This window comes from Coenobita brevimanus, chromosome 72 (assembly GCF_032717465.1).
Source record: "Coenobita brevimanus isolate Jiangsu-jjx chromosome 72, ASM3271746v2, whole genome shotgun sequence".
NCBI lineage: Eukaryota > Metazoa > Arthropoda > Malacostraca > Decapoda > Coenobitidae > Coenobita > Coenobita brevimanus.
The window spans coordinates 436,354-454,099 of record NC_137025.1 but is presented as its reverse complement, the minus strand read 5'-3'; the positions used below and the strand labels follow the sequence as shown (position 1 = coordinate 454,099).

The following is a 17,746-nucleotide window of genomic DNA, read 5'->3' as shown; positions in this document are numbered from 1 at the left end:
ACAGCGCTCCAGTCGGATTGAGCCAGTGCAGGTTTATATCCAAGGGGTGGTTAGGGTTTATTGCTCACATAATGACACTCAGGGATGAGTGAGGCTGGTCACTCTCATCTTAAATGTCAGAACCAACTTGCCTAGCCCCAGGCTTCTACATTCCTCAAGGGGCAATGTAGGATGGATGATGAATGAATGATGAATTAATGTGTTGATTGGTGTGAGAGGCTGAGTGACTTGTCTTTGGGTTAGTTATTGTAGAATTAGTAACAAAAAAGGAAAAACAGAAACAAGTGATTCAAGTCATGCTATAGATTCCTTCATTGTTTGCATGTTGCATAGTGATATGACAAGCTGAATGATTTTTCTGCAATGTATTTATTGTGGGCCTATTAGCAGAACATATAAAGGTAACTTATTACAAGGACATGCTATAGAGAGATTACTAGTGACCATGTTAATTGTTCCTGTGACAGGCTGAGTGTCTGTCGGCGGTGGGTGACCCATCGCCGCTCATCCGTGCCACAGTTGGCATTCTCATCACAACCACAGCCTCAAAGGGGGAGCTGTCAACGTGGCCGGAACTGCTACCCAGGCTGTGTGAAATGCTTGACTCGGCAGACTACAATGTGTGTGAGGTGAGGCTATGGGAGATGGGTAAGGGTTTATTATGGATACCTAGGTTCATTTTAAAGTTGATGAATGTGGATTGGTAGTACATGCACAAACAAGTAAATATACCCCATAAAGTTATAATGATATGCATGTGTAGATATATACTGGTATGTGGACACTCATACTTGGTCACCCAGATTAAAGAATTGATTTTTTTAATTGCCGTCTGAGTTTTGCCTTGGTACCCTTACAGGCAACCACTTATTTCTTGACTGATGTCACATCTTTATTTTCTTTGTTGTAGATGTAATGTGTGTCTGGATAAGGGCTGACACCTCCATGTTATCTTTTGTGAAGTTAATAATTTATCCATTTACTGTACAGTATTTAGTTTGTGCTGAACATATTTCTAATGTAAATCCTGTGTATAAATATTCCATATACAATATTCCATTCTCTTTTAAGATAGTCAGAAAAAGTTCCCATACTCCCTGTCTGTATTTCTAGGATATGTACGGGCAAAATCCTAATTCCTATGGATGGTTATCCAGCATTTGGTAGAGTAAGCATTCTTTTGACCTGAAATTGTTTGGTTGGGTTGTGTATTTTCACTGTCTTTCACCATGAGGTTTTACAGTTATGGTTGTCCTAAAGCCAGGATATCATCATTTGTTTTTGCAAATAAGTTAACACTTACAATATATGCACTTAGAAGGTTTGCTTTGTCTTTATACATTCTGGGCATGACATAAATCTAAAATTTTTTAAAGGAAGTTGGTACCCCCCGTTACTGGTACGTGAGGGTGTGCACCATCCACTCACTCAGTGCAGTGCTGCTCTTGGGTAGCTGCCCTTTCCTGTCTTCCTTCTTTCTATCCTTCCTTTTATGTCCTTCTGCCTTTTTTCTTCCTTCTGTCTACAGGTGACTGTACACTGAGTGACAAGCCAAATGGTTTCCTGTACACCAGGAAACCATTTACTATGCTGGATGGTAACCATATAACCAAACTATGGCACCTGGTGAATTAAAGGGTTTTAAGGCACTCCAACCGGATTGAGCCTGTGTTGGTTTATCTCCTTGGGGTGATTGGGGTTTACTGCTCTCATAATGCCACTTAGGGGTAATTGAAGCTGGTCACTCTCATCTTAAATGTCAGGACTAACTTTCCTAGCCCTGGGCTTCTATGCTCCTTATGGGGTAACACAGGATTAGATGATGTATGTATTATCCCCCCTGAAATTCATTTTATTTATTTTAACTTTGTGTGTTTGTGAGAGAGGAGAAAAAATGCACTCTCTAATTGCATGATTGTTGTATTGTACACAGGGAGCGTTTGGTGCCCTACAAAAGATATGCGAGGATAGTGCGGAGTTCCTGGAGAAGAGTCCGGACAGACCCCTGAACACACTTATACCCAAGTTCCTCCAATTCTTTAAACACACGTCATCAAAAATCAGGTGCGTTCAAATTCAGAGTATGGTATTCTTTAGTTTTTAAGGGGTAGGTGGAGAGACGTGAGAGTTAGAGTGGTGTGAGATGGAAGAAGGGTTGTCTGTTGGCGGAGGACAGGGGTGACATGGAGAATTATTTATTGCCACCACCTCTATGATTAAGGCTTCAAAGATAGATGGATCCATGTGGACTTAGGAGACTAGTACATTTGTTGTCATTACCAGTACTGTTTCTGCTTTTTTTTTTTTTTTTTTAATAAAGAAAAGGGAAGTGCAAATTGAAGGTGTAATGTAGGATGCACCTGGGAAGTATTATATGTATGTTATTTATCCACACTGAGGGCATGTTAAAAAGATATGATTAAGACAGGAAAATTTTAAGATGTAATAAGCAAACTGAATCACCAAGGAAGTGTGTGTAAGCCTTGGGTGGCTGGGGGAATGTAGATCATCATCATCGTCAACCAGGTCAGTGAACAGAGAAATCAGTGTTATATGATAGCAGTTATGATAATCAGAAGAGGCAGTGGATAGATATGCCAGATGATAGACTGATAGATAATCATCATCATCATCATCCGGATCTCCTTTCCCACCCTGGGGCGGGGTGAGGAGTAGCAACATCCAGACGGTCCAAGTTTGCCCAATCCAATGGGCCACTCTTCTATTCACTTGTCATTCAAGCCCCTGGAATCCTGGCTATCTGAGACACCAAAAACATTCACCACATCGGTAGCTTTACATAAACGTATCCGATTGAGTCAATCCGGATGCTGTCACATTTAAAAGGGGTGCCAAATCCCTGATCATGCACTTCTCACAACATTCATCCATGCTGCTCGATCTCGTCAGTCCCCTAGCCTCCCCGACTTCCATACCAATAGATAAATTTAGGTAAATTGTTAAGGCAGGGTTAGAAGAGACAGATAGATAGATTAGAATATAGGCTAGTAAATACAGATAAAGTTGGTAAAGCAGAATAATTAGAAGAGGCAGTAGATAGATAGATAGACTTATGATTGGATGAATTGGTATCAGGATATGTTGGTGAGAGTGGATATTTAGGGATCATTGATGGAGAAATCAGTGCAGTAAGTTTACAGTCAGCACAGTAGAGGCAGTGAATATATTTCCTGGTAGATAAATGTAGCCTTCCCTCTCCATTTATGTTTTTATGAAAAGTAGGATAGTGATGGTGGTAATGTTATCACCACTCTCCCTTCAAAACACTATACTAAATCATACCTCCTCTTTGTGCCCCTAGATCTCACGCCATTGCATGCGTCAACCAGTTTATCATCAGTAAGACGCAGGCGCTCATGGCGAACATCGATGAGTTCCTGCAGGTAAGTGGCACCTTTTTTTTTTTTTTTTTTTTTTTTTTTTTTTTTTAATACATTCTTGAAGGGCATGCAGTTGCAGAAATAAATATTGGTCCACTTTATTACAGTAAAATATGAGACACTGAGCAATGACCTTTGGAACCCAGTGATGCGTTATTTGGTACACAATGCGCATTTCATATTTTATTCCAGTTTAATAGTTGTTCAGTCAGTGGAATTTTATTATTGTCTGCAGCTGTATACGCACAGAGGACAGCTGCTGCCATTATGGCTCATTTGTCACGTGCTGAGATATTGGATATTTGCTTATCTGGCTGGTTTAGTCCTTTTGACTCCTAAAGTTTCTCTTGACTGAGTTTTTATATTCCAAAACAATTGCAAAATTTGTTTGGTGTCAACCTGGTTGAAATAACCAAGGGCATCTCTAGCAGCAGTTAATAACCTGTCTTATCGACTGAGCAAAATACGGTAAGTCATTGTATTGAGTAACTCACTGAGGCCAAGTGTGTCTTTTATTATGTTCTTCCCAACTCCTGACTTCAATTTGGCCTTGGGTAGACATTTGAAACTAGAAAGCTTGGACAGCATTAATAAGCCCTGTCAGGGTGAGAGATTTTCCCTGCTTTGAATAAAATGGTCTGGTAGCAGTGTAAATAAAGTAAAGACATCACCCAGATTCAGTGGGTTTAATTGCATGGATGTCCCAGTTATGCTTGAGAACAACTTGGCAAACAAATCTAGTGTTTACAGTGGTAGTTGTCGGATCTCTTTACTGAATTGACTCTTACCTGATTTCCTTCGATGTATTCTTATTTCACTGTGTTTCTTCATATATTGACTTTTTCTTTACAATTAATGTATTATGTCCAAGTTTTTGATGTGGGTAAGACAAATGGCTCAAGTGTATGTACTATGATGGAGGGTGTAGGGTAGATTGACTTTGAGGATGTGTGATGGTAAATCTGAAAGAAGAGAAACCTAAACAGGGTAGGAGAGTATGGTGAAATTTAAGGATGAAGAAAAGAGGAACAGCAGGGATTCTGTAGGAAAGCATGGAGGATGTCTTGCAGATGATGATGTAAACAGTGGACAGTTTATGACCTTGTATCATCAGGCAAATAGTCTTATCGGAGGAGTGATGATAAAGCATAGCCTCGTTAAACATGCGGGTTTATCTTACTTATCTTATCGGGTAAATAACACAACCTTGTTTGACACGTATTTGTGAGTTTATCTAACTCATCGAGTGACACACAGGTTACTGTTTATTTGTGTCCTGCCTTGTCACAGCTGCACTCCTTCATTCCATCCCATCCCAACCTCCTACATACACTCCACCTTACTCTTCATTCCATCCCATCTTATCCCACCTTCCTGCTTAGACTCTTCCACCTTATCCTTCACTGAATCCCATCACTCCTTCCTTCATACACTCTCCACCTTATCCTTCACTGCATCCCATCCCACCTTCCTTCATACACTCCACCTTATCCTTCACTCCATCCCGTCCCACCTTCCTGTATACACTTCACCTTGTCCTTCATTCCATCCCATCCCACCCTCCTGCATACACTCCTCCACCTTATCCCTGCACTTCAGCCTTTGTCTGCCTCCACTCCTCCCATCCACTTCACTACGTCCATCCACTTTAGAAATAAGAGTTTGTGAAGGAAAGTTTGGAGGGGTTCACTTGAGAGGATACTAAGAGAGAATGGAGTGAAGAACTTTGGTTGGGTCCTGAGGGGGATGCATTGTAGTGGCCATACAAAACTATCCCGCTTCTCGTCATTTGCAGTTTGAGATTTGCAAGTTATTATTTTTTTATTAATTTTTTTTTTGTTCATGAGTGTCGATATTAACACTTGATGCCCTGTGACTCACTCGGCCAAATACAATCTCGTTAGCCAGCAGGAATAGAATGCTGTACTAGAAATGTACCAACAATGAGGGTGTGAAGTGTGACATTACCTCTCAGGCATATGTATGATTAGATTGAATGAAATCGTCTGACTTTGTATCGAATAGAGTACAGTACTAGTTATCCCGACCATGAGAGAGAGAGAGAATCATTATTATTTAGATTCCTATAGCTCGCTCTTGGTTAAATAAAATAGCATAGTTGGCTTTAACTGGAGAAATTACGGTACTAGAATTGTCCTGAGCATAAGGGAGTAAAGGTGTATTATGCAGCATGTCACCAAGAATAGGTGCTACACATCATCGTAAGCGAACAGTAATACGGTGCATGTAGGAGGAGTGAAAATCCAACTCGCTTTCGACGTAACAGATTTCACTTTCCGAGCACATCACACACGGCCACCCAAGCGATGCACTTCAAACATTTCTCACCCGTTGAACGCAACTAAGGGGGGCGCGTCAGAGTTTAACTTACGCTTAGCGATTTCTTCCGCACATTGTACTCTATTTTCCTCTTATGCCACCGAAGCAAATTCTGTTGGTACAACAAACATACAAATAACGTGAGAAAATATTAAGGTGCAGTACGGATATTAAGTTGCTAAGAAGTGCTATGAAGCTGCCCACGACACAGTACAACCATTAAGTTTCTGTAATCAGAAAGAATTGTCTGTGTATGGTAAATTGCTTGAAAGACATGATCATTTATCAAAAACGCAGTAAGGGAATGACACTGGCATGTACTATGTACAGCTAAAAGAATTTAAAGAAAGGCTTTCCAGAAGAAATGTCTAAGCTAACACGCGTTAATAAAGTACAGGAATTACAAGGAGAGCGAGATATTTTTTATAAAGATTGTCAGGTTAGCGAAAAAAAATGCATCGGAAATAAAGATTAAAAAAAAGAAAAAGAAAAAAACTTACTGCTGAGAGAACTACCTAATGAAAAAAGTCTCCATATGATCAGTGTTCGCAGCTGGGGGAAAAAGTCCGGAAAGCGAGCCTGCGTCAACCTCGTAATACAAAAATAGCGATAAATTCTATCAGTAAATAATATCGTGATAACGAGAAATGCCGGAATTTAGAGGGGATTTAGTTTAAGCAAAAAGGTCTGGAGGAACAAAGAGAAAATAAAAAAAAGCATTAAGCTTAAAGAAATGCCTGTAATGCTTAAAGAATGGCTTGAAGGTGAAGAAATTCATAGCTCGAAAAAAATGTGTATTTAACTGAGCAGTTGCCACCCACACTTGCTCCCGTATTTAGGTCACTGAAGTCAGATACGGGGCCGAGAGATGCTTGTGTGTGTGTGTGTTATGCGAACATGATTTGCTTGGAGCGTGCCCTGTGTGTGTTAAGTGGGTGTGTTTATATGAGGGTAGACTTAAGCCCCATTGTCAACACACTTAGCAGTGAAGTGCCGTGGTGAAGCAGTGTGTGTGTGTGTGTGTGTGTGTGTGTGTGTGTGTGTGTGTGTACGCGCGCAATTGCAGTGTATTTGATGGGCACTACAATAGGTGTGTTTGTCAGTACAATTGTGTGTGTGTGTGTGTATTCACTTGTTGACTTTAATGCTTGTGTGTGCACGATTCATGGCAGTACAATAGCCATGCGTGTATAAATTGTTGGCAGCTAGAGTTCCAGTGTGTGTGTGTGTGTAAGCGAACTGCTCCTTGAGTTTGTAAATATTGAAGTATGGTAGGTGTAGACGGTATGGCGAGAACTGTGTGTGTTGGGGGTTTGATGTGATAATATTGGTTGCTTTGATTTTTTGTACGTATGGGTGCGTTTCGAGTACAAGGATGTCTACACGCGCTTATTGAAAGCTTACATGTAAGCGCATTATAGTGCACAAAATAGGAACTAGCAATTAAGCTTGCACGAGATTTGTACGTGTTTCATGGCAGTCTAAGTGTACATGGTATACGTACATGTCGTGTGTGGGTGTAGACGTGCATGTGCGCATCGGTGTGTAGCACAGCGTGTAGGGGGTGGGGGTAAGGAGGGGCGTTGGGAGGAGGGAGGTAGTGGGAGGGCATTGGGGTAAGTGAGGGTGGTATGGAGAGGGGAAGTGGTAGTGGGGAGGGGGGGAACGGGAGGGGGTGATAGCTGGGTGGCTGCCAGCTCCTGCCAGGGATGTGATGAGCTCCATCTGTTTCCCCAGACTCCCAGCACCTGGTTCTTGTGTATTTACCAGCATTTGTACAACATTCCTCGCATGTAGCATCGGATGGTCACGTAAAAATGTAAAACAAAATGTAAAAAATTCGCGTATAATGTAGAATAAGGTCAAGATGGCGACTGGCGTGGTGACTTGTCAGTGTTGCAACCCGTGTTCACCACATTTACAGTACCCTCCCCTTGACAGCTTTTAACACAACCCGTGAAGCGTTTTGTCACGGGTAATAGTGGAATTGCTGAGGGGAGGCCGAATTGAGATGAAGGAGAGACATGGGGGAGGGAGAAATGTGACGTAAATGGAGGGTTCATTTTTGGTGGGAAAATAGCAGATGAAAAGATGGTTGACGTAACTGAAGATCTAGGGATTGTAACAGAGTCTTGGGAGATTTGCTAGCTAACAGCTTAAGTATTTTAGAATTACATTGTTTACGGCAAGTTGAGATGGAGGTGAGGCCAGGGAGAGGAACTTGGCGTAAAAAGTCTGTTTCGGCGAAAATATTTCAAGGTTACGGACAAACGAACAGGGTGGCTGACGAAGCTTTTGGGGTTGAAACTAAGGCTGATGACGTGTTTGGCGGCTGAGAAGTATTGTTATATGAAATTAGTGAGGAGATTATAGATTTAAATGGAAAAGCGACACTGGGAACAGGAAAACAGAGAAATATAGACTAGAGGATGGTTCATATTGACGGGAAAATGGAGTGGTTGGGATTTGATTGAGATCGTTTAGTGTATCGGAAGAGAAACAATCTGAAGTTTGGTTGCAAAGATTTGATAAAGGCAAGACCTGGAGGAGGATGAAATATGGTGTAGTTGTGTAGAGGCAGGACTGTTTTTGCGAGAAAATCTATAGACGAATAACTGCTGACGAAACTTGAGATCTAAGGATAAAAACAAAGACGGGGGATGAGTATTATTGCTAAGACAGTAGGTTTTGGTGGATTCAAGAGGATACTGTAGACTAAAATATTAATGAAGGAGAGGCAAAGAGGGAGAAATGTTACGCCGGTCAATTTTGGCATAAAAATAACATGTAAAGATGGTTGACAAAATATACTTTCAATATTAAGGGGTTAAAGCAAAGGCAGGAGGCGTTCGGTAAATGAAGACATGTAATAATGACAGATTTGATGGGGGGGAGGTACGGGGATGGAGGAGAATGATTTAAAAGGGGTCAGTATTGGCAGGAAAGTTATGGGAGTGAGGGTAAAAAAAAGACCATTGAAGCAACTTGATGTATAGGTTGAAACAGGCTGGGATGAGTATGGCAGCTAGAGTTGCGTATATTGGGGGATTACATAGAGCACTGCAAATTATTAATAGAGGGGAAAGCACTGGGAAAGGAGAAAGAGAAAAATAACCCGTGATGAAGTGGTTCGTTTTGGCGCGACGTTGAAGGGTCGGGTTTATAATGGAAAAGAAAAAGTTGAAGGTCGAGGAAGAATCTACTGTAGTGGTTTAACTCCTCTAACGAGCCGTGTGTGTGTGTGTGTGTGTGTGTGTGTGTGTGTGTGTGTGTGTGTGTGTTTTGGATACCACAGGGCGGGATTATTGCGTTTGGTAATATTTTCTGTGAAGTTGAAAGGGCAGCAGCAGTTGATTTGATGACAAGTTTTTAGATCTATTCCTGCAACTTGGGGAGACCTCGTTATGAAAGGGTTAAATTGTTTGAGGAGATTTTGGTGTGGAGAGGAAGGCTGAGAGGAGAACAAGGCTGTGAGGGATACGGTATTATGGTGCGTTTACTCGTCTCCCAGCCTTTCTTAGCTCGGTTGAAGGCCAGGTGTAGGCGGATTGGAGTGTAAGTTTGACTAGTAAAGGAGGAGACATATTCTAGCCTCATAACTAAGGCCTATCAAATATCGTGTAATCATGACGTAGTATTTGAATGGTCTCAGTGGCCCAGTTCCATCAGGTGAAAACAAGCCGAGTATAACGAGGGAAACAGACCGTGGAAGTTTGAAGAAGCTGGAGGTCGCTTGGAGTAAGTGGTGGTGAGAAGATAAAAGAATAGCGTAAGATGGCTTTAAGAATATGGGTGCTAGACGGAAGAAGTGGAAGATAGTAAAGCTGAAGATTGAGACGGTAAAGAATGTGGAGATGATTTCTGGAAGGTGGAGGTTGGTAGAAAATAGACTGGAGAGAAGGGGAATGTTGATAAGAGAGTGGATAGAAGAGGTGAGATCTGATGGAGGCTAGGGGACAGGTAGAAGTTGGAGATTAATAGGATAGGACGAGGTAGGTTGGATGGATGGATAGAAGAGATGATATTAAAGGTGTTGGTGGTTTTGAGAAGGTGGAGGTTAGATATACTCGTATGAGAGAAAAAGTTGGTTAGAAGAGTTGCAGGTTAGACGATAAATGGATAGAACAGGTGAAGATGCTGGTGGAGATGATTTTGAGAAGGAGGGAGGGAGGGAGGTTAGTGGAAGTGGGTTGAAGTCTGGTGGAGGTTAGATAGAAGGAAAAGATAAGTTAAATAGAAGGTAGGTGGATAGAAGAGGTGAAGATGCCGGTGGAGGTGGTTTGAAGAAGGTGGAGGGAGGGAGGTGGAGAGTGGATGTCGGCAGAGACTTCACGCTCTGTTTAACTCTGGCCGGGTCCACCACACCTGCACTTGTATATATTATCATTTTTACTCCTCGGGTTTAATGGGCCGTGTGGGAGACAAGTTTACGTCGAGGAAATTGTTTGGAGAGTCTTAAAATGGACGGTTTGTAACAGGAGTGTCGGAAAATTTAAAAACCTTAGGAGTAAACACGAGGCGTCGGTTTATCAGATTTAGCGGATTGGCTTTTCACATTTTACATTGAAAAAATTGTTTGGAAAGTCAAAAGTATGAATGGTTTGGAAAAGAAATAGGAATGTCTGGAGAACCCTTATTTCTTTAACCATAACTTTGCTCAGATTTGTCCTTTTTTTGAGCTTATTTCATGTAGTTCAGCGACAACGTGATATTACAGCGCTACATTCTTCCCATAGCACCTCTTCCTGACCTGCATCATATTCTAGTGCTAATCTATTTTTTGGAAATGAACATTGGTTAAAGGGAGGGAAGGAAATAACGCTGGGGAGAAGGATGTAAAAAAAAAAATATTGAAAGGAATTTGGCGAGCATTTTATATTATGATGAATATTGGAGGTAAACAATAGTAGTGAAATAAATGATGGAAGAAGAGGTTGAAATGAACATGGTACTGTGTTCAGAATAAAAAGGAATTTGGTCTTAGTTGAGCATTCGTAAAGGGGATGAGATAAGACGGGGAATTACTGAGAATAGAAGAGAGGTTAAAAATGAACCAGGAATTTTTCGTTCAAATCTAAAAGGAACTTAGAAACGAACTGTTAGGTGTGTGTGTGTGTGTGTGTGTGTGTGTGTGTGTGTGTTAGAGGGAGAGGGAGGCTGTGTAGGAATTAACAAGATGGAGGGAGGGAAGGAGTGGAGGGAGGGAAGACAAGGGTACCGTTGTGTTGCTTGGTCACTCGGCTTATACTACCTCGTTCCTCTCTTTCCCTCGCTCTCTCTCCTCATGTCTTTCTCCCTTCGTCCGTTGCATGCTTTCATCCTTATGCATATTTTCTTAATTCTTTTCTCCCTTTCCTACTCTTTCTCGTTTTCTCTCCCTTCTCGACTATCTCCTCTCTTTTCTTTCCACTTCCTGGATTTCCTTTTTTCCCTTCCTCTTTTCCATTCTGTCGTGCTTTTTATTCATTGTTTTTACGTCCTCCCCTCGGCTCTTCTGCCTTCCTCTCAAAATCTTCCTTTTTTCTGTTTCAGTTTTGCTTCGTCTCCTGCATTCCTTTCTTCTCTGTCTTTCCACCCTCCCCTCTCTCTTTCCTCTTCTCTGTCTCCAGTTTCCTCCTCCTCCTCCTCCTCCTCTCCCCTCCCCCCGTCCTTATCTCTGGCTGCCTCTCTCTCCCTCACATGCCTTCATTTTCATCTTATTCCTCACGTATATTCCTTTCTCCCATGTCTTTCTCTCCTTACCTCATCCTCCTTCCGTCCCTTCTTCCTCTTTCCCTCCCTCTTCCCCTCTCTCTTTTCGTTCCTCCGTCCTCACCTTTGTCCATCCTCCTTTCCTCCTCCTCCCTCTCTCCCTCCCTCCCTCTCTCCCTCCCTCCCTCCTCCTCCTCCTCCTTCTCTCCCTCCCTCCCTCCCTCCCTCCTCCTCCTCCCTCTCTCCCTCCCTCCCTCCCTCCCTCCCTCCTCCTCCCCCCTTTCTCCCTCCCTCTCCTCCCCCTCGCCCTCCCTCCCTCCCTCCCTCCCCCCCTCCTCCTCCTCCTCCTCCTCCTCCTCCTCCTCCTCCTCCTCCTTCCTCCGCGCGCACTTCTACTTGTTATTCTTGTGTGATCCAGTTTCAACCATTCTTTTAAGTTTTTACCGTTAATCCAGTTTGTAAAGCATTTTCATTTTTTTATTTATGAAAGTTGTCTGTTGTGGTTAGGTTTTGAGTTCTTAATTTTTTGTGATATTTATGTAGCTGTGTGGATTTCTCTCTCTCTCTCTTATTAAACCCGTCTTAGTGTGCAAACCCATGAACCTGAATTGAGAGAGAGAGAGAGAGAGAGAGAGAGAATTGTTTACATGTATACAAGTGGCATCGTCTTAGAACTCAGAAGTGCTCTCTCTCTCTCTCTCTCTCTCTCTCTCTCTCAGGATAGTGGAAATACAAGTAATTAAGTAGTGAAAGAATTGTGAACCACGAGAAGTGATTTGTATGGCTGGAAATAGATGGATAGAGATATTGAATAATGAGAAAACAAGGACAGTAGATGTAGATGGCGTTGGATACTGAAACATAAGATGCGTAGCAATAGATATACAGATAGGTAGATAGACTGGTAGATAGGTTAGTAGGAAGGTGGCCCATTGATGATTAGAGATAAATAGTTAGGCAGTTGACTGATAGCTAATTAGACAGACGTGCATAGAGATTCGGTGAAGTATACAAGTGTTTAATGCTCTCTAGAGATTGATGCTTAGATATGAGGTTGATGCTGAGTGATGAAGAACTGGAGCAGAAATGCATGAGTAATAGTTTAATAAAAGAATCTGCCAGTTTAACAATGTATAGTTCTTTTACACTAACTCGCCCTATTCACCCATTTGTACAGTATCACACAATGGCAGAAAATGACGATGCCACGGCTGTACATCTGTCCATAGTATTTTGTGCCCATCATCATCATCTGTTGTAAATCTCTTGGAACAACACAGCATTCAAGATAGATAGATGGCAATTAAGCCAAGTTAGTTTAAAAAGTCGTTCGTTGGCTCCTCCTTCACGTTATATCAAGTTTCTGGGGTAACTGGCATTTAAACCAACAGTTATTGTGGTCAAGTACTGTAATTAATGAAGGTCTAATTACTTGTAACTAGTTCAATCGCATTTACTTAGATTTTCATCCTTTTTGCACCATATTTCTTGTAGCTGAGTGAAAGACAATAGATCATTTTATCCTTTCAGTAGTACTTTTTTGTGATAATACTCTTTTTACACTAATGACCCCAAATTGCCATCTCTCCTTCATGAATGCTGAGTTGTAAGAGTACGTTAGCACCAGAATACACTGTTCATTATGGAGTGATGTGGAACTGATGTAGAGCCACAGTGATATCTTTTCTGCCATTTAACTACATGAAATAAGCTGCAAAATGATGAAAATCTCAGCCAAATTAGCCCAAAAAGAGGATAGCACCATATTCTGCCATTAATTTTGTGGTGCGCCTAAAGTTTGTGTGTGTGTGTGTGTGTTTGTGTGTGTGTGTGTGTGAGAGAGAGAGAGAGAGAACAGGCACAGAACATGATGAGTGCATGCCTACCCGTTCTCTCTCTCTCTCTCTGGCGCGCGCGCACACACACACACACACACACACACACACACACACACACACATTTACATCATGGTCAGGGAAGTGTAGATCATCTCTTCCCCTGTTTGAACGTGTGCATGGCCATCTTGTCTTGAGAAATGCAGAGTGTGTGTGTGTGTGTGTGTGTGTGTGTGTGTGTGTGTGTGTGTGTGTGTGTGTTGAGCAATGATTTACTTCTAAAATGTCTTTATCAGCTTTTTATGTTTGCATTGATCAATTTCCTGTTATGCTCTTCGTTGTTCCCTTTCTTTCTTCCATTCTTTACCGTCTTTCATTCTTTACCACCTCAACTTCCCTTCCTTTTTACCTTTACTCCATATTCTCTCTCCCCCCCCCTTTTCCCTCCTTCCCTCCTACTCGTTTCCCTCCCCACTCCCTCCTCCTTATTTCCTTCCAATCCTCACCCAATTTCCCCAGTTCCTTATTCCCTCCTTCCCTTCCACTCAAGTCGGTGTGTGTCCCTTTAAATGCTGTTATCGCCCCGAGGGTATGGTCCTGTAATGAGCAAATGTCATCACCCCCTTCCTTCCTTCCCCCCTTGCTCTCCCTCCCTTTCTCTTCCTTTCCCTCTCTCCCTCTCTCTCCCTCTCACTTCCTCTCCCTCCATCCCTCCCTCCCTCCCTCCCTCCCTCCCTCCCTCCCTCCCTTCCATCCTTCCTTATCTGTTTGTTCTTCCTTGCACTCACTGCCCATTTTCCTTTCTCCATGCCTTCTCTACCTCCTGTCATCCATGCACACCCACACGCTTTCCAACACTAGATGTTCCATTCCTATCCCACCCCTCCCTCTCTCTCTAGTTTCTTCCTTTGCTCCCAGCACGCCTTGCTGTTTCACCCTGTATGTGTGTCCCTTTAAATGCTGATATTGCCTCAGGATGTAATGCTGTTATGTGGAAATGTCATCACCTTCCTTCCTGTCCCCCTCTGTGTGTGTGTGTGTGTGTAACTGTACCTGATGTTTTTTTTTGCCCTCAGGTGTTCTCATAAAATATAATCGCCCTAATCTTTCCTTCTTTTCCATCCTTTCATCCTTGTTCCCCTTTTTTTCTTGTTTGCTTCTTTCCATCCCCCATTTTATTGTTTCTCCCATCCTTTTTTTTTTTTTGCTCCTTTCCTCCTTGTTTCATGTGGCAGGTAAAATTGCTTTCATCAATTTTTACCTGTCTACTCATTAACTGTTTTCATTCCCACCTGCCTTCATTTTCACATACCAGACTTTTTCCTCGTGTTGTCCACTATTCCTTTCCATTCTCTGTGCATTTTCTCTCTCCACCATTGCAGCTCCTCATACAGTGTTTAATATTCAGTCCTCCTTCAAAGTAGTTGATTTTATTCCATTCACACTTTCATCCCATTTTAACTTTCCTGTCATCCACTCTCCCTCCCTCCCTCCCCAACTCTCTCCTCCCCAGCCTCCCCCATCTGCCCTCCCAGTCTCCTCTTCCACCTCCTCCTTAACCTCTGTCTTGTATTTGCTCCTCCTTCCAACAGTTATTTCTATTCCGTTTAGATTCTTCTTGGTATTCTAAGTATTTTCTCAGCCTCCTTCCGTCGTTTGGCTATTTTCTCCCTATTTCCTCCCCCCTTCCCAGCTTCTGTCTCTTCTGTCTCCACCTCACCCGTTCAGATTCATTCCTTCTCCTGACAGTCTTACTTATTCCATTTTAGATTTCATGTAAACTTCCTTCCCTCCCTCTCCTTTCATTCACTCCTCCCATATCTGCCTCCCTTCCCTCCCTGTCTACCCTTCCCTCTCCCTCCCAGTTGCCCTCCCTCCTCCCCTCCCTCCCAGTTTACCCTTCCCTCCCCCTCCCAGCTGCCCTCCCTCCTCCCCTCCCCCTCCCTCGTGGTGTCTCTTTCCCCTCCCCTCCCCCCTCCCAGTGGTAGAGGCTGTCATGTGTCGACTTGTCTGTGTCCCTTTAAACTCAGGTGTACTTTGATATGAGGAAGTGGGTGGTGGGTCACGTGACAGCCACACCCACAACTAGAACTACAGATTCCTTAAATATGATAGCTCAGATTTTTTTTCTTGCCAGTGTTTCATTTTGAGTAAGGAAAGGCCTTAAGAGTTCTAGAAGGGCTGGGAGGAACCCGTTTTTGCCTCAGCATCGGTGATTTGAATTAACTTAGAGGATGTTTGAGTACTGATTGTTTTAGTCGAGATTGTTTATGTCCATTAGTACGATACTATACTTATTTTACGCTGACTTGGCCAAAAATTCCTATCTTCCTATCTCGAAGTCTTAGTTGTAAGAATAGACTGACAGTAGATTATAATGCAAGTCACAGAAAAGTGCTGTGGAAAGTATGTAGAACTGTAGCATTGTCTCTTTCTGCCACCGAGCTTTGTGATATAAGCTGCAAAAGGACGAAAATTTGGGCCCAGTTAGAGCAAAAGTATAGTGGAGATTCTGAAGTTGAATCATTTTGAGGTAACGAAAAATTTTAAGACACATCATCATGGTATTGTTGGGACAGAATCTCATTGCTTTCTCCTCCGATCTTTATTTCATTCAAACTACCATCTTTTAAATTTCTTTCGCCCTTCCTCCCACTCCTTCCATTCTCCCACCCCATCTGTCTCGAGAAAATCTCATTCCTTCCTCTTCCGGTTTTATCCTCTTTCCAGTCTCTCTTCACCCTCCCTCCCACTCCTCCCAATCTCCCTCTCCAGTCCTTGTCCTCTCCCTCCCACTACTCATCCCCCTCCTTTCCTTCCCACTCCTCCCCCTCCCCTTCTACTCCTCCCCGCCCTCCCAGTGCAGCAGGGTGTCGTGAATGAACATGTCCGAGTCCCTTTAAACCCCAGGTATATTTTGGTATGAGGAAGTGTGTGGCAGGTCAAACACACATTACATAACACCCCCCACTATGAACCAATGACCTCAGTCCATTTAAGAACTGTACTACCATTACTCCTGCAGTCTGTTTAAAAGCACTGCAATGTGTATTCCATGAGAGTGTGGTTCATATACTGATTTCTGGGTGGAAAATTATATACTGATGTGTGGTTTTAATGTTTATTTATGTATACAGAATATTAATATGTTTTTACCAATTTGCTCATAGCTAATTGGATGTTTTGGGATTGACTGGTTCATAATATCCAATGGTTGTGTGTGCGTGTGTGTGTGCGTGTGCGTGTGCGTGTGCGTGTGTGTGTGTGTGTGCATGTGTGTGTGTGTGTGCGTGCGTGTGTGTGTGTGTGCGCGCGCGTGTTTCTTGGAATTCTTACAGTCCAAGTCACAGGAAAAATGCAGTTGCCCAACACAGGAGGAAATACAACTTGTGTCCTTGAGAAATCCCTCATTCATTTTATTATTATTTTTATTATTATTATTAGTTTAATTTTAGTATTATTACAATGTACCTAAACTTGACCCATTTGCACTTCAGAGCTTTAAAAAAATCATTCACCTCAACATGGGCCAGGTTTTTGTCCCTTTGCACCTGATTTCATGTACAGTTGCTCAGTAGCAGAAAGACAGTACTACAGTATGGCTGTATGTATGGCACTTCTTCATGACTAGCATTGTATTGTGTTGTTGCAATACATTAGAGCCCAACATTCTGGATGGAGAGAGAGCAGTTTTAGGCCAAGTTAAAATGAAAAGGGTGTAATGCTTTAAACTGACCTCTTCCTGTACTCGTGATTAAGGCATCATTTAGGCATAGATAGGTGCATGAAAGGACGTATTCAGACTCCCAGATGGTTGCTGAGAGGAGCGATTATGGTAGTGGTAGCAGTGGTAGTGGTGGTAGCTTGTTCAGACCTGTACCCAACCACCTACTTCACCACCCACATCATCACTGCTATCACCAGTCTGCCCAGGGCCCACTTGGTGATCTGTGACATAGGGGTGGTGATAATAGTGATGAAAAGGATAATAACTGGTGCTTTTGACAGTGAATATAGTGATGATTGTTCAGATCTGTACCCAACTACCTGCTTCATCATCCACATCATCACTAGTCTGCCTAGGTCCTTTTGGGTGATCAGTGACAACAGGGTGATGATAGTAGTGGTGGATAGGTTGATATGTTGGTTCTTGATAGTGAAAGTGGCTATAGTTGCTTGTTTCGACCTGTCCCAAACCTACCATCATCACTGTTATCACCAGTCAGCCTGGGGCCCAGTTGGTGATCAGCAGCTGTAGGGTGGTGATAATAGTGGTGAAAGGATATACTGTAATTAGGTGGTAAAACAGTGAAGGTGATGATAATTCCTTGGTTGACCCTGTCTCTTGCATATTATTTCACCAGCCACTTCAACATCACCATTACAAATCTTCAAAGGCCCCATTGGGTGTTAGTGGTGGTGATAATAGGGGTGGAAAGGTTGGTTGGTTGGTTCTTAGATGGTGAAAGTGCCTATGAT

General features: G+C 42.6%; 1 protein-coding gene across 1 annotated transcript in view; it reads left to right on the top strand.

Annotated features, from left to right (window-relative positions):
* The window catches only part of Tnpo (transportin 1), a 55,995-nt gene that overhangs the window by 7,916 nt on the left and 30,333 nt on the right, over positions 1-17,746 (top strand). Inside the window, exons 4-6 of the mRNA XM_080278192.1 lie at positions 468-629; positions 1,934-2,064; positions 3,323-3,404. Of these exons, the coding sequence (XP_080134318.1) occupies positions 468-629; positions 1,934-2,064; positions 3,323-3,404 (375 nt within the window). The remainder of the gene's footprint in view (positions 1-467; positions 630-1,933; positions 2,065-3,322; positions 3,405-17,746) is intronic.